This window comes from Acinonyx jubatus, chromosome D1, assembly GCF_027475565.1.
Source record: "Acinonyx jubatus isolate Ajub_Pintada_27869175 chromosome D1, VMU_Ajub_asm_v1.0, whole genome shotgun sequence".
In the NCBI taxonomy this organism is placed as follows: domain Eukaryota; kingdom Metazoa; phylum Chordata; class Mammalia; order Carnivora; family Felidae; genus Acinonyx; species Acinonyx jubatus.
The window spans coordinates 55,407,835-55,433,618 of NC_069390.1; the positions used below are offsets into that span (position 1 = coordinate 55,407,835).

General features: G+C 35.2%; 1 protein-coding gene across 7 annotated transcripts in view; it reads right to left on the minus strand.

Moving 5' to 3' along the window:
* Positions 1-25,784, minus strand: part of FCHSD2 (FCH and double SH3 domains 2) — a 294,180-nt gene that overhangs the window by 228,284 nt on the left and 40,112 nt on the right. For 6 of the 7 annotated variants that reach the window (XM_027039763.2, XM_053203647.1, XM_027039764.2 and 3 more), the window contains exon 3: positions 8,881-8,926. The exons of the other annotated variant lie outside the window; for it this stretch is intronic. In XM_027039763.2, coding sequence (XP_026895564.1) covers positions 8,881-8,926 — 46 coding nt within the window. The remainder of the gene's footprint in view (positions 1-8,880; positions 8,927-25,784) is intronic. 7 annotated transcript variants of the gene reach the window in all.

Below are 25,784 nucleotides of genomic sequence, written 5' to 3' on the forward strand. Positions count from 1 at the left end.
TGCAAAGTGAAATATGTAGAAGAGAAGGATGATGACTGAAACTTACTCTCAATCCAGCTTAGAAAAAAAAATGTGTACTGACATTAATATAGCAAAATGTTAGTAACTAGGTTAATACAGAGGCAATTAGAGATGCCTGGGTGGCTCAGTCAGTTAAAGGTCTGGCTCTTAGTTTCAACTCAGGTCATGATCTCATGGTTTTGTGAGTTCAACCCCTGCATCAGGCTCTGTGCTGACAGTGTGGAGCCTGCTTGAGATTCTTGGTCTCCCTCTCCCACTGTTCCTCCCCCACTCATGCTGTCTCTGTCTCTTTCAAAATAAGTAAATAAACTTAAAAATATTGAGAGGCAATTAACATTATTCTTCAGTATATAATTCTTTCAACATTTCTGTAGATTTGCAGTTTCTCCAAACAAAAGATTAAAGGAAAATATCTTCATGATATTTCTATTCAATTTAGTAAAAAAATTCCAAAATCTAAAATCAGTTAACACAATGGAAATTTTTGTAAATCTCTTATGGCTTAAAGTAGTAACTGTTAACTGATTCTTGTTAGAAATACATTTTAGATAACTTGGGTTATAAAGCAAATTTCAATAAAGTCAACCCTACCGCATGGATTTATATTATAAAATCTGAATTATTGTTGTATTTTTAAAGACTTTAAAAAAATTTTTAAGACTTCAAGAGATAGTTGTTTAAAAATTCTGGCATAATAAAATAGTTAAGTAGTTGTTTTAATGAAACAGTAGATGTTCTCATAGTGGGAGAATTTTTACAATGCTTCCCAAAGGCAAGAAGATCCTCCCATTACTTTATCTCATACTATTTCCCAGAGACGTAGGACTTGGGATATCTAATACTACATGTGCAAAGGCCCACAAATTTAATTCATCACCCTCTTTATACTAGGGAAATCCATTATTTAACAAAGCTAGGTTACAACAATTTACAGATATTAGGAAAACTATCTAAGACAGTAAAACAATAAAGACCATCTTATACAGGTACACATAGACTGAGAAGCAGCTTCATCCTCATTAGCATATCTGTGTAGCCTGAAAAGAATGGAAGGGAGAATGGTCATCATTTTCCTTTCAAAAATGAAGGAAGAAAAAAAAGTCAGGGAAGTAATTTTCCCAGTTCATTAATTTGATTTATTTCAGATAGAAAATTTCTTCCTTTGAATTAGTTTCCCATTTCTTGTCCATAAATTGAAAAATATGTAGCCAGTGGCTATAGCAATACATACAAATAAAGTATTTAGATATCTACTCCCATACAGCCCCCCCCAAATCAAGACAAAAGCCCAATATGAATATTATATATATATATAATGTTATGAATATTTTATTTTGCAACATATTCCTCAGGTGATAAAAGAAAAAAGCCAGTAGGAGCATCCTTTCTTAATGTCCCCCCACCATTTCAACTTTTCTTCAAACAATGAAATCTCTAAATAGCCTGAATAAAAAAGGAAGACAACTAATCAATTCTATTAAGATAACATATTTTTTAGGGGCACCTGAGTGGTTCAGATGGTTAAGCATCCAACTTCAGCTCAGGTCATGATCTCGCAGTTTGTGGGTTTGAGCCCTGCGTCAAGTTCTATCCTGACAGCTCAGAGCCTGGAGCCCACTTCAGATTCTGTGTCTCCCTCTCTCTCCCCTCCCTTGCTTGTGCTCGGTCTCTCTCTCTCTCTCTCAAAAACGAATTAACATTTAAAAAAATTTTTTTAAGATACGTATTTTTTTAGGGGCGCCTGGGTGGCTCAGTTGGTTAAGCATCCGACTTCGGCTCAGGTCATGATGTCGCGATTTATGAGTTTCAGCCCCGCATCAGGCTCTGTGTGCTGATAGCTCAGAGCCTGGAGCCTGCTTTGGATTCTGTGTCTCCTTCTCTCTTTGCCCCTCTTCTGCTCGCACTCTGTCTCTCTCTCTCAAAAACTAAAAAAACATTTAAAAATTTTTTAAAATAAAAAAAAATACATATTTTTTTAAGCATTTTAAGACCTCTGAAATCAGGGCATATCTAACCATTGACAACATGTCACAACTGCAGTCAGCATACATGAGCGAGCACAGGGGAAGAACAGAGAGACAAAGAGAGAAAGAATCCCAAGCACTTGGGGCTTGAACCCAAGAACCCCAAGATCATGACCTGAGCCAAAATCTAGAGTCAGATGCCCCCAAAAGCAAAGTTTTAAATCAACTACAGCTCTCATTCACAACTGGTAGAAGTGTAAATAACAATAATCACTTTAGAAAAGCATTTCAAAAAATCTTCCAAAGTTAAATACATATGACACAGCAAATCCACTCATTAGTTATATACCCAATAGACTACATTCAGTCACCAAAAGACACATACAAGAATGTTCACAGTTCACAGTGGCAAAATGATCACAGCCATGATAATGGCTATAATCAGAAAGATGGGTGCTTGGGTAGCTCAGTCATTTAAGCATCGGACACTTGATTTCAGCTCAGGTCATGATCTCACAGTTTGCAAGATTGAGCCCCAAGATAAGCTCTGCACTGATGGTATGGAGCCTGCTTGGGGTTGTCTCTCTCCCTCTTTCTGCCCCTCCCCTTCTCATTATCTCTCTCTCTCTCTCTCTCTCTCTCTCTCTCTCAAAATAAACAAACTTTAAAAAGAAAGACAATGAGAAGTATTGGCAAGAACATGGATGAATTAGAACCTTCATACACTGCTGATGGTAGTGCAAATTATACAGCCAATACAGAAAACAGTTTGGCTATTTCTTTAAAAAGTTAAAAATAAACTTACCAAAATGACCTGGCAATTCCAGTTCTAGGTATACACTCAAGAATATGAAAACATAGGTCCAATTAAAGATTACTATGTGAATGTCTATAGCAGCATTATACATAATAGCCCAAACTAGAAACAATCCGAGTACCTACCAATTAGTGAATGGATAAACAAATGTACTGTGTGTGTGTGTGTGTGTGTGTGTGTGTGTGTGTGTGTATCCCTACCATGGAATATTATTCACCAGTAAAAGGAGTGAGTTACTGATACATGATAAAACATGTATGAACTTCAAAAACATTTGGAAAAAAAAATTTCCTAAGAGAAAGCCAGACAAGACTATTTTGTAGGAGTGTATTTTTCTGAAATGTCCAGAAAAGGCAAATTTATAGAGCCATAAAGCTGACGGTTGCCTTGGGCAACAGAGATTGACTACAAACAAGTACAGAAAACTTGGAATCGCAGAAATATTCTAAAACTGAACTGTGCTCATGACTGCATAAATCTATAAATTTGCAAAAAAAACCATTTAATTACAAATGGATGATTTTCTTTTTAATGTTTGTTTATTTTCAAGAGAGCACGTGGGCATTTTGGGGGGTGTACAGACAGACAGGGAGACACAGAATCTGAAGCAGGCTCCAGGCTCCAAGCTGTCAGCACAGAGCCCAACACAGGGCTCAAACTCACAAACTGCCAGATCATGACCTGAGCCGGACACCCAACCAACTGAGCCGCCCAGGTGCCCCACAAACAGATGATTTTCAATAATACATAAATTATGCCTCTCAGAAGTATTTTTAAAAAGTAACTAGCAAGGGACAGCAAGCAGGAAGCTATAAATGAAATGTTTGGTGATGTAGGTAATAGCTACGGCTGCGTTACAGCTAATAAGAATTCAGTGTTCTAATTCTTACTTTCATATATGCTTGAAAATTTTTCATAATGAAAAGTTTTCTTAAATAAGAAAACAAATAACTTTTTTTAAATTAGCAGATTTGAAAACTTCACCAAAAATGTACCAATATGTATTGCAAGTATGTACCAATAGCAAATAAATCCATGAAAATGATGCTTAACATTATTTTATGTAAATGCAAATTAGAACTACAATAAATATCACTATGAACCTATTACAACATCTGAAATTGAAAAGACTATATGCAGTGTTGGGGATGATGTAGAGCAACTGATAACTCTCATATACTGCTAATGGGAACATAAAATAGTACAATGTCTTTGGAAACAGTTTGGCAGTTATTTAAGAAAGACCCAGCCATTATACTCCAATGTATTTACCAAAGAAAAATGAAACCATTTCATACACAAAAATGTTCATAGTAGCTTTATTTCTAATATCTAAAAATAGAAACAACTCAAATATCCATCAAGAGGTGAATGCGTAGGGACACCCGGGTGGCTCAGTCACTTAAGGGTCTAACTCTTGACTTTGGCTCAGGTCATGATCTCATGGTTCCTGAGTTCAAGCCCTGTGTGGGGCTCTGTGCTGCTGGTGCAGAGCCTGCTTGGGACTCTCTCTCCCTCTCCCTTTTTCTCTGTACCTCCCACACACATATACACTTTCTCTCTTTCTCTCTCTCTCTCAAAAGAAATAAACTTAAAAAAAAAAAAAAAGTGATGGATAAACAAATTGTGGAAATCCATACAATACTACTCAGCAAAAAAGAGAAATGAACTACTGATACAACATAACTGAAATAATTATGCAATAATTGTAAATAATTATGCTGATGAAAGAAGCCAAACAAAAAAGAGTACATATAATTCTACTTATATGGAATTAAACTTCTAAAAAATGCAAACTCATCTATAGTGATAGAAAGTAGATTAGAGATTGCCTGAGTAATAATGGGGGAAGATGACTACTGAAGAGTGAGTGAAAGGGAAGGATTATAATGAGACATTATAATCTTTTGGTAGCTATAGACATGTTCTTATCTTGATTGTGATGATAGTTTCACGTGGTATATAATTCAATAAGGCTGTATAAGAAAACAGTACAGTGAATACTTGTGTAAGAATGAGGGCAGTAAAGGGGGAGCACAAGAGGGATTTTGGGGGTGGTGTTAATATTCTGTTCTTTTTTTTGAGAGAGAGAGAGAGCGAGCATGCGTGAGTGTGGGAAAGGGTCAGAGAGAGAGAGAGAGAATATCCCAAGCAGCCTCCACACCCAACACAGAGCCTGAAGCAGGGCTTGATCCCACGACAGAATCATGACCTGAGCTGAAATCAAGAGTCAGACACTCAAATGACTAAGCCATCCAGGTTCTGTTTCTTGACCAGGGTACTGGCTATAGGGGTGTGTTCACTGAAAATTCATGGAGCTGTGCACTTAGGATCTACACATTTTTCTGTATGCATGTTATACATCAATTTTAAATGGCTTATTAAAAATATGATATTATTATACATTCAACAGAATGTATACTTTCTGGGGCGCCTAGGTGGCTCAGTCGGTTAAGCATCCGACTTCAGCTGAGGTCATGACTGTGCGGTTCTTGAATTTGAGCCCCACGTCCGGCTCTGTGGCTCTGTGCTGACATTAAATAAACATTAAAAATTAAAAAGAATGTTACTTTTTAATTTCAGACAATACCAATTCTTGGCAAAGATGTGGAGCAACTGAAACTTTCATACATTGCTGCTAAGCATGTAAACTGGTACAATCGCTTTCGAAAACTAGCTATAACTACTTAAGTGCTAATATACATATATACCTGGTGACCCAGTATGTACCTAGTTCTACACCTAGGTATACCTAACAGATATGAATCTACATATCCAACATATATGAAGCTCAAAACTTAATGCTGAATGAAAGAAATCAGAAGAGTACATAGTACATGATATTATTTAATTTAAATTCAAAAAGAGTAAGAAATCCAAAGTAACAATTATTCTGATAAGAATCAGTGTACTGGTTACCACTGGAAGGTAGGAGTAATAACTGCTTCTGGGACCCTGGTAATGTTCTACATCTTAATCTGAATAGTAGTTACAAGGCTGTGTTCACTTCATAAAAATTTATCAAACAGTATACTGAATATTTATCCATCTTACTGTATATATATAATATTTCAATTTCTAAATCTTTAAGCAACATGGGGCTTGAACTCATGACCCCGAGATCAAGGGTTGCATGCTCTACAACTAAGGTAGCCAAGTACCCCGTTTCCATTTTTAAGATCTACTCCCCCAAATTTCAACTCTATACTGAGCCAGAGAAGGAAAGAAAAAGAAATAATTTAAATAGTCCAGCTGTCCTCTATGACCACACCCTATCACCAATGAGAGTTATGTCCTCAGAGAGCAAATGCAAATAATAAGCCGACATAATCAGTGTAAACTGGCAAAATCCACAGACAGAATGTCAGTCATTTCAGGGGTTTCTCTTCTATTGACAAGAAGTAAAAACACTGTTGAGGCGACTAAAAAAAGAGTGTAGAGATAGCTTTGTCTATATCCACAAGAAATGAATTGAAAAATTAACTGGAAAAACACTGAAGAGTAAGAACTGAGAAAAATCATCTGAAATTAAAATATGACAAATAACAAGAAGAATCAGCACCCTGACTCTCCATAAATGCTCAAATGTCCCAATCACAGAGATACCGAAACATTTTAATTTCTGAATATTATTACATGAAATTTTGAACTATATATTATTAGGTGCCATATACCATTTATACATTATTATATAGAACTGTATAAACAAAACCAGGTAAAATTTACTTAAAAGACATTTAAAGAAAATTTTCAAGAATAAATTAGATTGCTTTCTAAACGCAATTCTACTTTACTATATAAATACATATATACACAAAAAGTACATACATCTACATATAAATATCATAAATATGTTATAAACACACTTACAAACACACATAAAAACACATATATGCCCTTAATTGAACAAAAGATAGAAATCTAAATATATCACTTAGAGTGAGAAAAATAACAAAGCCACTAAAATAGTGCTGTATTACATTGGAAAGGGTAGGCCAAAAAGGAATGGCTTAGGAAGCTAATTTCTCATTTATTATAAGAAGTAATCCAGCAATAATGTCCAGAGTTGACAAATCATGAATCAGTTATAAGCACATTATTTAAAGATATGGAAATGATCACCAGGAGAACCAAAACAGTGGTCTACCTTTAATCTTTTCTCCGAGGATGGTGATTGCAATTGGGACAAAGGACTGCTGATTTTCATACAATTTAATGTACTGTCTTATATTTTTAACCATGAACCTATCCTACTTATTTTATTATTAAACTTTTAAATCATGTTACAGAAGAACAGATCACACAAAAATTTTCCACTTCATATAAATTTTAAGAACAGATCATATACTTTGATCCCAGGGGAAACATATCTGTAAAGGGCATGATAACTGTCCCTATTTCACAGGTCTATTGAGAGGATTAAACCAGATAACATAATGTAAAATAATCAGCAAAGTGCCTGGCACAAGGATTCAATAAATTTTACCCATCATTACTAATACTTCCTATATAAGCATAGAATAAGGTTCAACACTAATTACTAGAACTGATGCTAATTCATTATGTAAAACACCTGATTAATAACCACTCAATAACTAACAACTGAATTAATGAATCTATCTAGTTTTCAAGAAACGGATAATTATCTAAGACTATCAAATAAAACACAGTTACCTTGTTAACTACAATGAAATAAGAGTAAAAATTAAAATCAAAATCTGACAAAACACAAAAAAAATCATATCCCAATTTCACTATTTATAAGAATAACAACAGCAGCCATAAGTAGTTATCCTGTACAGCATTTCCTTCTAATGCTTTCCTGTATTTTTAAATTTTGTTTCACATACAACTTTTATAATTTTGGGAATGGGAGGAGATCGATTTTAGAATTCTATTCCACTAAGAAAGCAATTGCTTACAAGGGCCAAAATTTCCAAATCATGTCATACTATTTTTGTACAAGGAAAGGTAATTATTATTTCTTACATATCTATAAAATGATATATCAACATAATTTTTTCTTGGCACATTTAGTTATCTGGGAGCAAATAAGATTCTAATTAAAATAAAAGAATGAAAAGGGGTGCCTGGGTGGCTCAGTCGGTTGAGCGTCTGACTTCAGCTCAGGTCACGATCTCATAGTTCATGAGTTCAAGCCCTACATCAGGCTCTGTGCTGACAGCTCGGAGCCTGGAGCCTGCTTCAGATTCTGTGTCTCCCTCTCTCTGCCCTTCCCCCATTCATGTGCTGTCTCTCTCAAAAATAAATAAACATTTTTTTTAAATTTAAATAAATAAAAGAATGAAATGCTTAAATTTCCCTAGAAATAGAACGATGTCATCCATTCAAAGTACATCATTCTCTGTCAATAGGGACCTAAATAAATGCCCGACTGAACAAAATAAACCTTCCATAAGACTGCAAAGAATGGGATATGTAAGAGAATGAATATACAGCTGACGCTTGAACAATGCAGCAATTAGGGATGCCAACCCCCAATGTAGTCAAAAATTCCCATATAACTTTTGACTCCCTAAAAATTTAACCACTAATTGCTACTATTGACCAGAAGATTTACTGATAACATAAGCAGTCAATTAGCATATATTTTATGTTATATTATATACTGTATTTTTACAATAAAGTAAGCTAGAGAAAAGAAACTGTTATTAAGAAAACTATGAGGAAGAGAACATACATTTACAGTACTGTACATATATTTATCCAAAAAAACCCCACATATTGGTGGACAATCATAGTTCAAGCCCATGTTGTTTGAGAGTCACCTATATATACTTATAAAGTATATGCATTATTATTTATATTTGTAAATACCTTACAACTGCTATAAATATTATCTTCTCTCCAAAAGTTCATAACTTTCATTGTAGTAAGGAGCAACTTAGCTCCTCATCTAGAGATTCAAATGGAGTAAAGAGAGAATCAAAGTGAGATAGTCAGAAATAAGAAGAAAAACAGGATGCAGGGATAACAAGTTTCTCTCTAATGAGTATATCTGCCTTTAAGCCAAAGAAGAGGTATACCTAGAATGGTCACCTCAATTTCTAAGCTTACCTGTGCATACTCTCTTTCAATAGCAGCCTTCTTCTGACTGAATGTCCTAAAAACACAAATAAAAATTCATTAGCAGAAGTATAACAATAATTTTATGTAAATTTATCAACACATCCTCAGACACTACCCAGTAAAAACTGTGTTCAGGGAAAGGACAATATTTTATTCATCTTATGTTCTAGGAACACTGCTGACAAAAGGCTCTGGACTCAGAAAAACTACATTCAAATTCTGGCTCTACCACTTAGTAGCCCTATGATCTTGGTCAAGTCACTTGACTTCTCTGTGCCTCAAAATGGGGATAGTTATAACAGTACCCATGTCAAATGATAGAGTAAAATTTAGTTATTTAAAATATATTAAGTGCTTGGGGCGCCTGGGTGACTCAGTCGGTTGAGCACCCAATTCTGGTTTTTGGCTCACAGTTCATGAGTTCAAGCCCCACACATTAGGCTCTGCGCTCACAGTGCAGAGCCTACTTGGGATTCTCTCTCTCTGTCTCTCTCTCTCTCCCCCTCTCCCTGCCCTCTCCCTCCCACTCTCTCTCTCTCAAAAATAAATTAAAAAAAAATATATATATATATATACACATATATATATGTATGTATATACGTTATCTTCTCACCTATCATAAATACCCAGTCAGAAGAAACTAAAATGAACTAGCTTATACTTTCATCATTAAAAAATCTGAAAACTGGGGCACTTTGGTGGCTTAGTCGGTTAAGTGTCTGACTCTTGATTTCAGCTCAGGTTAGTAATCCCAGGGTCGTGGGACTGAGCCTTGCATCAGGCTCTGCCCTGGGAGTGAGGCTCTCCCCACCTGTGCTCACTTGCTCTCAAAAAAAAAAAAAAAAAAAAAAAAAAAATCTGAAAACTTACCCATATTTTGAAGGAGGTAGTATTTTCTAATATTTCACAAAACATGAAAGCAAACATTTAAGCTATTTATTCAGTAGTAGTATTCATTTAGCATTCAGTGTTTATTTATTTAGCTTGAAAGCCTAGATGTAACTCATCTTAAAATAAGGATGTTCAAGTGAAGTCTCCAAGAAAATGGGAACTCTTATTCTGAATGTGCGTATCAATTAATTTTAAAATTCTCGGTGGATTTTTTAACTGTTATGAAACAATTACATGTCTGCTAAGTAATTTTCTGTTCTAAAGAAAGAAAACAAATCCAAGTTGACAACTATTCAAAATCAACATCATTAATATTAGAAACCTATTTGTTATAATTCACAGTATCAAGAGAGAACAAAAAAATCTTCTCATAATCTCCATAGAAGATGAAAAGGCATTTGTTAAAATTCAACATCAGTTTCTCATAAACATCTTTAAAAATATTAATGGATGCTATAATTAAACAGATGGACAAGAACAAGCGATGGCAAAGACGTAGAGAAATTAGAACTGTCATACAATGCTGGTAGGAATATAAAATGATGCAGCTGCTTTAGAAAATCATAGTGTAGGAGTTCCTCAAAAGGTTAAACATAGAGTTACCATATTGACCCAGCAGTTCTATTCCTAGGTACATACCCAAGAAAACTTGTCTATATAAAAACTTGTAAGCAAATGTTCATAGCAACATTATTCATAATAGCCAGAAAGTGGAATCAACCCAAAAGTCCATTAACTGGTGAACAGATAAATAAGATGTGCTATATCATATGATAGAATATTATTCAAAAAAGGAATGAAATACTGATACATGATACAGTATGGATGAACCTGGAAAACACTATGCTAAGAAGCCACATAAAAGGACACATATTACATTATTTCATTTATACAGAATGTCCCAGAATAAGCAAGCCTACAGAGACATAAAGTAGATTAGTGGTTGCCAAAGGTTGGAGAGTTGAGATAAGTTTGCCATATTTCAAAAGCATTTTTCTTTTACCTAAATAGGTTGATTATAAAGTTCACATGGAAAAAATGAACACTTAAGAACAGTTATTACGATTCTGAGAAAGAGTATTTCAAAAGACCTACCTTCACCACATAATAAAAACTAATTTAATAAGGTGGCAATAATTAAGATAGCTTAGTAATGGAACATGAATAAACAGAAAGATAATGAAACAGAAGTCAGAAATGCACCTAAATACACAAAAATTTGGTAACTGAAAAAGAAGACATTTTGATTCAAAGGAGAAAACATGGATTACTTAGTAAATTCTACTGCGTCAACTTTACAAGAAGACGCAATGTTAAGTAAACAGAAAAGTTACAGATTAATGTATATATAGTATACTATCTTTTTACATGAAAATGTTTACCCATATATGCTGTATTATAATTACAATACTACTCCATTACAACACAGATGGTCCCCAACTTGCAATGGTTCGACTTACAATTTTTCGACTTTACAATGGTGCAAAAGTGATATGCATTCAGTAGAAACCGAACTTCAAATTTTAAATTTTGATCTTTTCCTGGGCCAGCACAAAACTCTCCACTGTTGTGCAAGGCAGCATCAGTGCACCCCAGCTCCCAGTCAGCCACGCAATCACAATGGTAAACACCTTACTTATAACCAACCATTCTATACCCATACAACAATTCTGGTTTTCGCTTTCAATACAGTAGTCAATAAATTACATGAGATTGTCAACACCTTGTTATAAAATAGGCTTTGCGTTAAATTATTTTGCCCAACTGTATGCTAATCTAAGTGTTCTGAGCATGTTTAAGGTAGGCTAGGCTAAGCTATGATGTTTTGTAGGTTAGGTATACAAAATGCATTTTTGACCTAATGTCATTATTTTCAACTTTCAATGAGTTTATCAAAACATAACCCCACTGTAAGTCAAGGAAGATCTGTAGTCCCTTAAATGAAAAACTACTCTGTGGAAAAATGCCTACTGTGGTTCCCTAGGAAATCACTGTGATAGAATTCTCTGAAATATTAACAAGAAACTGACTTGACAATGGCTCCATATGAAGAAAGGAACTGGACCTTTTACTGCATTGTTTGTGTTATTTGAATTCATACCATGTGGATGTGTATATATTTTTGAGGTGAAATTTATATGACATACAACTAATAATTTTAAAAAATGTTTTTAACATTTATTTATTTTTGAGAGACAAAGAGAGACCGAGCATGAGCTGGAAAGGGGCAGAGAGAGAGAGGGAGACACAGAATCAGAAGCAGGCTCCAGGCTCCAAGCTGTCAGCACAGAGCCCGATGCAGGGCTCCAACTCACCAACAACGAGTTCATAACCGAATGAGCCACCCAGGCACCCCACAATTAACCAGTTTAAAGTGTTCAGTTAAAAAAATAAATAAATAAAAGAAAATAAAGTAAATAAAAATAAAAATTAAATACATAAATAAATAATAAAGTGTTCAGTTCAACAGCATTTCATGTGTTCACAGTATGCAACTACCACCTCTACCCACTTTCAAAACCTTTTCATTACTCCAGAACACTCCATATTCATTAAGTAATCACTCTCTCCATTCCCCCTCCTTTTATCCCTGGCAAAAAGTAATATATTTTTCTGCCTCTATTACATATTTGCCTATTCTGGAGATTTCATATGAAAGGAATCATACATGACCCTTTGACTGACTTCTTTCACTTAGTATGTTTCCAAGGTCCAAGTTGTAGAAGGTATCAATACTCCATTACCCTTTGTGACTGAATTATTATTCCACTCCACTGTAAAAATACAATTATTATTATACTCCACTGTATGGATATACTACAATTTGTTTATTCATTTATCTACTGATGAATTTGGGTTGTTTCATATCTTACCTATTATAAATAATGTTGCTATAAACAACATATATAAAGTAAGAATAAATCCCTGTAATAGTTATTTCTCTAATAAAATCCAATATTCCAAATAATTTTTCTAAAACAAATCTGATCAAGCTACTCTCCTACTAATATTCCTAAAAAAGCTCCTCATCACTCCCAGAGTAAAAAGCTAAATTCCCTTAAGGTTGTATGTGACTTTATCTCTGTAAACTCCCCCATTCACATCTCAGACCCCAGCTAAAGTTCTTAAAAGGACCAGTAGGCTCATGCTCATAGTCTAGCAAATGTACTCCTTTTTACTTGGAATTCCCTTCCCCCATTATTTGGCTTAATTCTTCCTCCTCCTTCAAAACTTAGCTTAAGCATAACCTCTAAAAAGTCTTCCTGAATTCCACTTGTGATTTGGATACCCTTTCTCTAAGGTCCTCCAGCATGATGTAACAAAGCACCTGCTTCAAGTATTTTAATTGTGAATTGACTAGAGTTCCCTGAGAGCAAGGAGTGTGTTTTGTATTTATATGTGTAGCACAGTGCCTGAAAGCTAAAGAAGTTTATTCAGTAAATGTTTGCTGAATGAATGGATAGAAACTAAATAATCAGGTTTCAGGCTCTTCATGAGTATGAATTAAATAGCTCAGTAGAACCAAGATCACAATCTATATCCATATGGACCAGTTAAGTTTCTCAACCTTGGACAGACTGTATCAGAAAACCTAACTATTTTGTGTACATGAGCTTTAAAAAACAAGGAGGGTATATGAATGTGCAGTAAAGGATTAACCTTACCCCAAGAGAGGTCTGGCCTTTGCCCTTGACTTCTGGGGAATGATCTCTAAACCTATGGAATGTCATGTCTGATAACAGTGTTTTTGTTTACCTGGGGACCTTAGGCCATGCATAGTCTATGATAGCAATGTGATTTATTGAGAGTGGTGTGGAGGGGGAGGGGGGTTCCTAACACATGGTTATCAGTTCAACCTCTGAAGAAGCTGGAAACTAATAAGGTCAGCCACATGGGCAGTTAATCATATCATGGTGACCAAATATACCTCTTCTCTTGGCTGATTATAAGGTAATATCCTTTCACTATAAAACACACACACACACACACACACACACACACACCATACACACACTTCAGTAAACTTTCAATGAGTTCTGTGAGTCCTTCTATTGAATTATCAAATCTAAGGGTGGTCCTGGGGCTCCCTGATCTTGCAAATCATGTCAGAAGTGAGGGTAAACTTTGAGACCTCCAAACTTGCGGTTGGTGTCAAAAGTGAGAGTTGTCTTGGGGACTCCCTAACTCAATAATTCATCACCAGGATAAGCAGAACACCTAAGAATGTTCAAATTATTAATGGTGGTAGTGGAAATGGGATATTAATAACCATAATGATAAATGTTAAAAATACAGATAAACACACATACCAGATGGCTAAAACTTAAAAGACTGATAACTACAAATATCAATGGGATGATAGAGCTATAAAACTCTAGTATGTTGGTGGTGGGAATGTAAAATAATACAACCACTTTGGGAAAAAATATGGTTTTTATTACATAATTAAGCACACATCTATCTTGACACAGCAATTCTAATAGTGGGCATTTACCAAGAGAGATGAAAATACACATCCCTAAAAACACTCAACAAAAATATCTATAGCACCTTTATTCATAAACAGACAAAAACAGGAAGTAGTCCAGGTGTCTATCACTGGCATAATAGATCAACAGTGATATATACTCAAAATATATAAAGAACTTTTAAAACTCAATACCCAAAAAATGAATAATCCAATTAAAAATAGGCAGACAACATGAATAGACATCTTTCCAAAGAAGACATACAGATGATCAGCAGACACATGAAACGATGCCCAACACCACTGATCATCAGGAAAATACAAATCAAAACTACAATGAGAGATCACCACCTCACACCTGTCAAAATAGCTAAAATCAACAACAAAAGAAACAACAGATGTTGGTGAGGATGTGGAGACAGGGGAACCCTCTTGCACTGTTGGTGGGAACACAAACTGGTGCAGCCACTCTGGAAAACAGTATGGAGGTTCCTCAAAAGTTAAAAAAGGAGTGCCTAGCTCAGTTGGTTAAGCGTTGGACTCTCGATATCGGCTCAGATTGTGATCTCACACTCGTGAGATAGAGCCCTCCGTTGGGCTCTGTGCTGAGCGTGGATCATGCTTGGGATTATCTCTTCCCCTTTCTCTCTCTGCCCCTCCCCTGCTTATGCACACACGTGTGCTCACTCTCTTTCTCTCTCTCAAAATAAATAAATAAACTTTTTTAAAAAGTTAAAAATAGAACTACCCTACAATCCAGCAATCGCACTACTAAGTGTTTTATCCAAAGAATATAAAAATACTAATTCAGAGATACATGCACCCCAATGTTTACAGGAGCATTATCCACAATAGCCAAACTATGGAAGCAGCCCAAATGCCCATCAACTGATGATAAAGAAGATGTGATACATATATATTCATAATGGAATATAACTCAGCAATAAAAAATGAAATCTTGCCATTTGCAGGGACATGGATGGAGCTAGAGAGTATTATGCTCAGTGAAAATAAGTCAGAGAAAGATAAATACTGTATGATCTCACTCATCTGTAGATTTAAGAAACAAGGCAAATAAGCAAAGGCAAAAAAAAAAAAAAAAAAAAAAGAGGCAAACCAAGAAACAGACTCTACACTATAGAGAACAAACTGATGGTGGCCAGAGGGGATGTGGGTGGGGGAATGGGTAAAATAAGTGAGGGAGATGAAGTACCCTTGTTGTGAGGAGCACAGGGTGTTGTATGGAAGTGTTAAATCACTGTATTGAACACTTGAAACTAGTATTACATTGTATCTTTAACTGGAATTTAAATAAAAACTTTTTTTAAAGGTTTTTTAAAATGGTGATATATTCTTTTTTTTTTTTTAAGGTTTTCATTCATTTTTTAGAGACAGAGACAAAGACAGAGACGGAGCACGAGTGGGGGAGGGGTAGAGAGCGAGGCAGACAGAATCCGAAGCAGGCTCCAGGCTCTGAGCTGTCAGCACACAGCCCGATGCAGGGCTCGAACCCACAAGCTGTGAGATCACGACCTGAGCCGAAGTCGGATGCTCAACCAACTGAGCCACCCAGGTGCCCCTAAATGGTAATATATGCTTAAAATAGAAAAAAAAATGAGTATTAAATATGCATGGACTAAAAAAACAAAAAACAAAAACAAATGAACTATAACTACCATATTTTACTACTCTGAGTTAGTTCACCTCTGTTATTTTATAAATAATACTTTAAATAGAACTAATATTAGGATATAAAAAATAATTTTTTAACATGGACAGCAAGCTGGGGTAAGGGAATTAGTGCTTATATTATTAGCATATTGATAATTCTTTAATTAAAAAAAAAACCTTTATAATTTTGTTCTGGAATACAATGGCTGTTTTTAGGGGTATTATTACAGCAAATATGGCAATAACATTAAAATGATGACATGAAACACAAAAAACTTTTTTTTAAACAAAGCAAGTAGAATAAAGAACTGAAAACTATAAAAGTCTGGCACAGAGGAAATTACTTGGCTCCTAATAAAAATAGTCACCAACATTCATCAAGTATCTTCTGAATTTCAGGTATTCTGCTAAAGAGGCATTGGAAATAAAAAGATGAATAAGACATAGACTCTCTTCTCAAGGGATCCATTAAGACAAGGTATAAATGGATGATGCCAAGATCCACAAATGCTATCGTCATAAAATGAAAAGCAGAAAGTGTTCTTATTTCTTATTAATTAGGCAGGCAACCTTGGGCAAGTTAATTTTCCTGACTGTGCTTCAGTGTCCTATTGGTTAAATGGGAATAAAAAGAACACCTACCTCACAGGATTATTATGAAGATGAAATGTACATATTTGTAAAGCACTTAGAACAGACTTGGCACATACTAAATGTTAGACAAGTCTTTGTTAAATAAGTGCAAATACATTCCACAGCTTAGAATTATCAAATTTAATCCAGTTTAAATATTTTGACTAAATGAATATGCACAGCACTAACAAAAAATACATTTTAAGCAACTCTGGTCTTCATGACAGAGCAAAGTGAAAATCTTCTTACTCCTCCCAGAAGTTACTCAAAAGCAATAAAGAGAATAAAAAACATACATGCAAACATGATCTCCAATAAAACTAGGAAACATATGAAATATAAGTGAAAGATAAGCCAAAAGAGAGACAAACTGGAGAAGGAGGGTGAATATAAGGCACAAGGCTCCAAAACTCAAGGGGGGAGGTGTCTACATTTCTTCAAGTATACTTCCTGAGGTATAAAATTTAAACCACATTTGCAACAACGAAAACAGGGGACGTGGGCTGGGGAAAGAGCTTTGTTGTTCACAGTTTGAAGAAGTAGAGGAGACAGTACTAAATTAGGAATCACATAAACAAGCTACACTAGCAGAAATTAGGTTGCTGGTGTGGCAAAAAGATAGTGAGACAGCCTGCACTACCAACGGTCCAATCTTCTCTGGTAAAGGAGAAATAAAATAAATTAATACACACAAACCTGGTTGTAAAGAAAATTACTGTAGATTTGGAAGACTGTAGCTACCCTGAGATACCTACAAAAAGTAGTACGGGGAAAACCCCTTTCATTCAAAAAATAAATAACCCAAATGTAAATTTTAAAAAAGGAAAAACAGTAGCCAAAGGACACTCATGAGAAAAATGCTGCCATCAAGCAAATGAAATATGTAACCAATATTTCAAATGAACTTTTAAAACTTAAGTAATAATTTTAAAAACTAATAAAGAAATACCACTTTCAGATCAAATTACAATGTTCAAATGCCAAGAGAAGAGCAGTGGAGAAAGTGGGGATTCCCTCTTGTTCCTGATGTTAGGGGGAAAGATGTGTCTTTTGCCACTGAGTACAGCTGACCCTTACACAATACAAGCTGTCAAAAATCCATGTATGGCTTTTGACTCCCCAAAACCTTAACTATGCATAGCCTACTGGTGACTGTAAGCCTTACCAATAACAAACAATTAACACATTTGTATGTTATATTATATACTGTATTCTTACCATAAACTAAGCTACATAAAAGAAAATGTTATTAAGAAAATCATAAGGAAGAGAAAATAAATTTATAGTACTGTATTTATCAAAAAAATTTGGACCCACATGGTTCAAACCCATGTTGTTCAAGGGTCAACTGTATAATGAATGTTACTGTGGGTTTTTCTATGAGCCCTTTATCATATTAAGGAAGTTTCCGGGGCACCTGGTGGCTCAGTCAGTTAAGCATCTGACTCTTGGTTTCAGTTCTAGTCATGGTGTCATGGTTCACTAGATCAAGCCCCATGCTGGGCTCCAAGCTGATAGCCCGGAGCCTGCTTGAGATTCTCCTTCTCCCTTTCTCTCTGCCGCTCCCTCCCTCTCTCTCAAAACAAATAATTTTTTTAAAAGGAAGTTTCCTTTTATTCCTAGTTTACTGAGTGTTTTTTAATATATTTGTCTAAATTTTTTGAGTATAACTGACACAGGATACTACATGTGTTTATATGTGTTACAGTATTTCAGGTATATAACAGTGATCCAACTTCTCTTTAAGTTATGCTATGATCATCACAAGTGTAGCTACCATCTGTTACCACACAGTGCTCTTACAATATCATTGACTATATTTTCTATGCTGTGCCTTTAGTTTACTGAGCAGTTTTAACATGAAAAGGTGCTGAATTTTGTCAAATGCTTTTCCTGTCTCTATTGACATGATTATATGGTTTTGTCCTTTGTTCTATTTGTATGGTGTATTTCATTCATTGATTTTCTTATATTGAACTTTTACATTCCTGGGATGAATCTCACTCTGTCAAAGTGTATAATCCTGTAAATGTGTTGTTGTTTTTTGAGAATTTTTCCATCAATGTTCATAAGGGATATTGATCTGTAGTTTTCTTGTGATATCTTTGTGTGACTTTCATATCAGAATAATGAGGACCTCATAGAATGTGAGTGTTCCCTTCTCTTCTTTTTTTTTTTGGTGGGGGGGGGTTGGGAGGGAGTGTTTGAGAAGGACTGGTGTTAATTCTTCTTTAACTGTTTAGTAAAGTCCACCTATGAAGATGTCTACTCCTAGACTTTTTGTTGGAAGGTTTTTAATTACTGATTCAATTTCATTATTTGTAAAAGGTCTGTTGAGAATTTCTATTCTTTTCTTGAATCAGTTTTGGTAATTTGTGTGTTTCTAGGAATTTGTCCTTTTCATCTAGGTTATCCAATTTGTTGGCATACAACTGCTCATAGTACTCTTATAATACTTTTTATTTTAATGGTAGAATAAAGAGTAATGCCCCCATTTTCATTTCTCATTTTAGCTATTTGCATCTTCTCTCTTTTTTCTTAGACTAAAGATTTGCCTGTTGTTGAGCTCTTCAAAGAATCGACTTTGGTTTCATTCATTCTCTCTACTGTCTTTCTATCCTCTATTTCATTTATCTCTGATCTAATCTTTATTATTTTCTCCCTTTTTCTGGTTTTGGATTTGGTTTGCTATTTACTAGTTTCTTGGGTGTAAAGTTAGGTTGATCTGAGATCTTTATTTTTAATGTAGGTGTTCAGAGCTACTAATTTCCCAGAGTAGCTTCACTGCATACTGTAAGTTTTGGTATACTGTGTTTTTGTTTTCATTCCCGTCAAAGTATTTTCTAATTTTCCCAGTGATTTCTTTTGACCCACTAGTTATTTAAGAATATGTAGTTCTGGGATGCCTGAGTAGCTCAGTCAGTTAAGCATCCTACTTCAGCTCAGGTCATGATCTTGTGGTTCACAAGTTCAAGCCCCACGTTGTTGTTCAACAAGGATGCCACAACCATTAAAAGGAGAAAGAATAGTCTTTTCAACAAATAGTGCTACAAGTGAATTTCCATATACAAAAGAATGAAATTGGACCCCTATCTCATTCCAAATGTAAAATTTAACTCAAAGTGGACCAACGATTAAATGTAATAGCTAAAACTATAAAATTCTTAAAAGAAAGTATAGGAGTAAATCTTCAAGATCTCCAATTTGGCAATAGATTCTTAAATGGAACACCAAAAGCATATCAAGAAAAGAAAAAAAAAAGTAAAACAACTTCATCAAAGTTAAAAATATGCATCAGAGGACATTATCAGGGCAACTGGGTGGCTCAGTCGGTTAAGCATCTGCCTCTGGCTCACGTCATGATCTCAGTTTGTGGGTTCGAGCCCCGCATTGGGCTCTGTACTGACAGCTCAGAGCCTGGAGCCTGCTTCAGATTCTGTGTCTCTTCTCTCTCCCTTTGCCCCTCCACAGATCATGCTCTGTCTCTCTCTCTCTCAAAAATGAATAAATGTTAAAAAAGTTAAAAAAAAAAAAAAGACATTATCAAGGATATGAAAAGAAGGGTTGCCTGGCTGGCTCAGTCAGTAGAGCATGTGACTCTTGATCTTGGGATTATGAGTTCGAGCCCCACTTTGATGTAGAGATTACTTTTAAAAAAAACAAAAGGAAAGAATATGAAAGGGAAGGAAGGAAAGAAAATGAAAAGACAATAGAATAGGAAAATTATTTGCAAATCATGTATCTGATATAAGGGCTTAATATCCAGAATACATAAAGAACTCTTAAAAATCTATAGCAAAGAGACCAATGGCCCAATTTTAAAAAGGCAAAAGCAGGGGATTCTGGGTGGCTCAGTCAGTTGGTGTCTTACTCTTGATTTCAGCTCAGGTCATGGTCTTGCGGTTTATGGGATCAAGACCCACGTCAGGCTCCAAGCTGACAGCACAGAGACTGCTTGGGATTCTCTCTCTCCCTCTCACTCTGCCCCTTCCCCTCCTCATGCTCTCTCTCTCAAGATAAATAAAACTTTTTTAAAAATTTAAGTTAAATTAAAAAGGCAAAAGTATTAAATATACATTTTTCCACAGAAAATATACAAACGGTCAATAAGCACATGAAAGCACATGAAAAGATGTTCAACATCCATTAGTCACTAGGAAAATGCAAATCAAAACCACCGCAAGTTATCACTTCAGACCCACTGGAATGGTTATACACAAAAGCAAAAGAACAAATACTGGCCAGGATGTGGAGAAGTAAGAACCTTCATACATTGCTGATGAGAATGTAAACCAGTACAGCTTCTAGAAAACAACTTGACACATCCTCAAAAAAAGTAAACACAGAATTACTATGTGATGTAACAATTCCACTCCTCAGCATACATACTCACAAGAAGTGAAAAATTAAAACAAAAGCTTATAGACCAAAGTTCATGGCAGTGTTATCCATAATAGCCAAAAAGTGGAAATAACCCAAATGCCCATCAACAGATCAATGAATATGCAAAATGTGGTATATCCATAAAATGAAATTTTACTTAGCTATAGAGAGTAATAAATACTGATACATATTACAACATGGATGAACCTCAAAAAATACTTGGTAAGTGAAAGAAGCCAGCCACAAAAGGCCACCGTATTTATAGGTTCTCCAGAGAAATAGAACCAAGATGATGTGTATATGTATAAAAAGATATTTATTTTAAGGTACTGGCTCACATGATTATGGAGATTGGCAAATCTAAAATCTGCAGGGTGGGATAATAGGCTGGAGACCCAGAGAAAAGCCAATGTTACCATTTAAGTCAAAGGTCATCAGGCTGGAGACCCACAAAGGAGCTGCTTTTAGGTCCAAAGGCCATCTGCTGCAGAATTCCCTTACCTGGGAAGGAAGCCAGTCTTTTGTTCTATTCAGGCCTTCAACTGATTAGATGAGGCCCACCATATTAGGGTGAGCAATCTGCTTTATTCAAAGTCTACTGATATAAATATTAGTCCCATACAAAAACATCTTCAGAAAAACATTCATATAATATTTGACACGTGTCTGGGCACTGTGGCCCAGCCAAGTTGACATATAAATTAAAAATTACAGCCACATACTAAATGATTCCATTTTTATGAAATGTTGAGAGAAAGCAAATCCATAGAAATAAAAAGCAGATTAATCATTGTCATGAGCTTAGGGAAGGGGGTGAAATGGCAAGTGATTGCTTATTTGTATGGGGTTTCTTTCAGGGTAATAAAAATGTTCTGGAATTAGTGATGATACTTGTACAACACTGTGAATATATTGGAAACCACCTAATTGTATACTTTAAAATGTTAAAATAAGCATAACTTTGTTATGTTAATTTTACTTAATATTTGTTTTTTAAAGTTTATTTTATTTATTTTGAGAGAGAGAAAGCAGGGGAGGGGCAGAGAGAGACAGACACAGAATCCGTCAGTGCAGAGCCCAATGTGGAGCTCAAACCCACGAACGGTGAGATCATGACCTGAGCCTAAGTTAAGAGTTGGATGCTTAACAGACTGAGCTACTTAGGTGCCCCAATTTTACTTAACAAAATAACTTATTGATATTTCCTGTGAATAAGATCCTGTCAATAAGAATACATCTGTATTATGGCACACTGACCCACCAATGGCACTTTTCCATGGTACGTGACACTTTATATTGCTAATGTTCAGCATATAAATGAATATTTATATGGTACTGGCATCAAAAAAAAAAAAACCCACATGGGGGCACCTAGGTGGCTCAGTCAGTAAGCATCTGACTTCGGCTCAGGTCATGATCTCACAGTTCATGACTTCGAGTCCCACATCGGGCTCTGTGCTGACAGCTCAGAGACTGGAGCCTGCTTCAGATTCTGTGTCTCCTTCTTTCACTGCCCCTCCCCTGCTCACACTCTGTCTCTCTCTGTCTCTCAAAAACAAACATTAAAAAATAATAAAATAAAATAAAATAAAATGACACATAGACCTACAACAGAATAGAGAGCCCAGAAACAAACCCATGTATATACAGTCAACTAATATTTGACAAGGGAGCCAAGAATATTCAATGGGGAAAGGACAGTGTCTTCAATAAATGGTAGTGAGAACACTATCCACATATAAAAGGATGACACTGGACCCCTATTTTATACCACTTACAAAAATTAACTCGAAATAGTTAACTGTAAGACCTGAAACCATAAAACTCCTAGAAGAAAACATAAGGTAAAACAGTTCCTTGACATTGGTCTTGGCAATAATTTCTTGGAAATGATACAAAATCACCAGCAGCAAAAGCAAAAATAAACAAGTTTTACTACATCAAACTAAAAACCTTCTGCGCAGCAAAAGAAACAATCAACAAAATAAAAAGGCAACCTACAGACTGAGAGAAAATATTTACAAGCCAAATATTTGATAAGGTGTCACTATCCAAAATACATAAGAAACTCATAGAACTCAGTAGGAAACAAAAATAATAATAACCCAATTAAAAGGGGGAAGAGGAGCTGAAAAGACAGTTTTCTAAAGAAGAAATACAAATGGTCAACAGGTACATGAAAAGGTACTCAACATCACCAATCATCAAGGAAACATAAATTAAAACCAAAATGAGATATTATTTCACACCTGTTCGTATGGCAATTACCAAAAAGAAAAGAAACAAGTGTTGGCCAACGTGGAGAACACATAATCCTTAGGCACTGTTGGTGGGAATGTAAACTGGCGCAACCACTATGGGATACGGTATGGAGGTTTCTCAAAAAATTAAAAATAAAACTAGCACATGATTCAGTAATCCCACTTCTGGGTTTGTATCTAAAGGAAATGAAATCAGTATCTTGAAAAGATATCTATATCCCTGTATTCAATATAGCATTATTCACAATAGCCAAGACATAGGAACAACCTAAGTGTCCACTGACAGAAAAATGGATTAAAAAAGCATGGTCTGTGTGTGCACGCACATGTGTGTATACATACATACACAAATATATACATATACACAATGACACACACAAAAAAGGAAATCTAGCCATTTGCAAGATCAATGGAAATTGAGGGCATTATACTAAGTGAAATAAGTCAGACAGAGAAACATGCTGTATGATCTCACTTATATGTGGAATCCAAAAAAGCTAAAAAATCACAGAAACAGAATAGTCGTGGCTAGAGGATGGGGGAAATGGGGAGATGGTGGTCAAAGGGTACAAATCAATACAAGATGAATAAGTTCTGGGGTATATCATATAGTTCTAAATGTACATCAGAGTGGCTATAGTTAACAATTGTAGATTATACATTGAAAGTTGCTAAAAAAAAAAAAATAGACCTTAAATGTTCTTACCACACACACAAAAAAGTTAATTATGTGATATGATGGATGTGTTAACTAACCTATAGTGGTAATCATTTTGCAATATAGACATGTATTGAATCATCCCACTGTATACCTTAAGCTTATACAATGTTATATGTCAATTACATCTCAATATAGCTGGAAAAAAATGAAATTCAAATGAAATGCCTTAACCAAAAACTGTCAAGAAACTAGAAATAAAAAGAAACTTCCGGGGTTCCTGGGTGGCTGAGTCAGTTAAGGGTCTGAATTTTTATCTCGGCTCAGATCATGATCTCATTGCTCATGAGATCAAGCCCTGCAATGGACTCTGCACTGACAGCACAGAGCCTGCTTGGGATTTTCTCTCTCCCTCTCTCTCTGCTCCTTCCCTGCTCATGCACAAGCATGGCTCGCTCACTCTCAAAATACATAAATAAACTTAAAAAAAAAAAAAAAAAAAAAGAATCTTCCTAGACCTGATTAAGGGCATCTATTAAAACTCTACAGATAAAGCATGTGCAGTCTCAATGATTTTGACCTAAGATTAGGAAGAAAGCAAAGAGATAGAAAGTAAGGATGTCCACTCTCATCACTTCCATTCACTAACTGGTACAATATGAAAGGGCAAGAAAAGGAATGAGGCATAAGAATTGGAAAGGAAAAAGTCAAACTATCTTTTTTTTAGATGACATGATTATGTACAGAGAAAAAAAAATTTTTTTACAGGGAAAATATTAAGAAATCCACAGAAAAGCTACTAAATTAGTAAATTTAGCTAGGTCACAGGATATAACCTAATATTCAATATTCACTTCCATATCAGCAATGAACAGTAAGAAAATGAATTTTTTCAATGCTCCATTTACAACAGCATCAAAAAATAAAATAAAATGTTTATGGATAAATTTAACAAATGATATGGAATACCAAGACACTGAAAAATGCAAAACACTGTGAAGGAACATTAAATATATTAAATAATAAATAAATGGAAAGATATCCTACGTTCATGGACTGAAAGACTTTTATGTTATTAAAATGACAGTTCTACTGGAACTGAAAAACAGAGTCAATACAGTCACAATTAAAATCCTAGCAGGCCTTTTGAAGAAATTGACAAGTTAATAGTTAATAAGCTTTCTATTGAAAACAAAAAATCTAAAATAGCTAAAACACCTCTGAAAAAGAACACGATGGGAAGATTTACATTACTTAATTTCAAGACTTACAATAAGACTATAGTTATCAAAACAGTGTGGTAGTGACATGAAGATAAATAGCTCAATGAATCAAAATAGTATCCATGAAAACACACACACACACCCCAAGTGATTTTCAACAAAGATGCAAAAGCTAATTCAATGCAGCAAAGGTAAGTTTTTCAACAAATGGTGATGGAACAATCAACTTGAAATGGATCGTGACACTAAATGTTAAGCAGGGCACAAAAAAGCAAAGAAAAATTTGATGAAGCAGATTTCACCCAAATTTGAACCTTTTATTCTTTGAAAGACACAAGTTAAGAAAATGACAAAGCAAGCCACACACTAGGAAGGAGAAAAAATTATCTTATAAAGGGCTCGCATAAATAACTCTTACAGTTCAACATTAAGAAGTCAAACAATCCAATTTTTATTTTATTTTTTCAAATTTTTTTTTTTTAACGTTTATTTTTGAGATAGAGAGAGACAAAGCATGAACGGGGGAAGGTCAGAGAGAGGGAGACACAGAATCTGAAACAGGCTCCAGGCTCTGAGCTGTCAGCACAGAGCCCGACACGGGGCTGGAACTCACAAAGCGCAAGATCATGACCTGAGCCGAAGTCGGCCGCTTAACCGACTGAGCCACCCAGGCACCCCCAAACAATCCAATTTTTAAATATGGG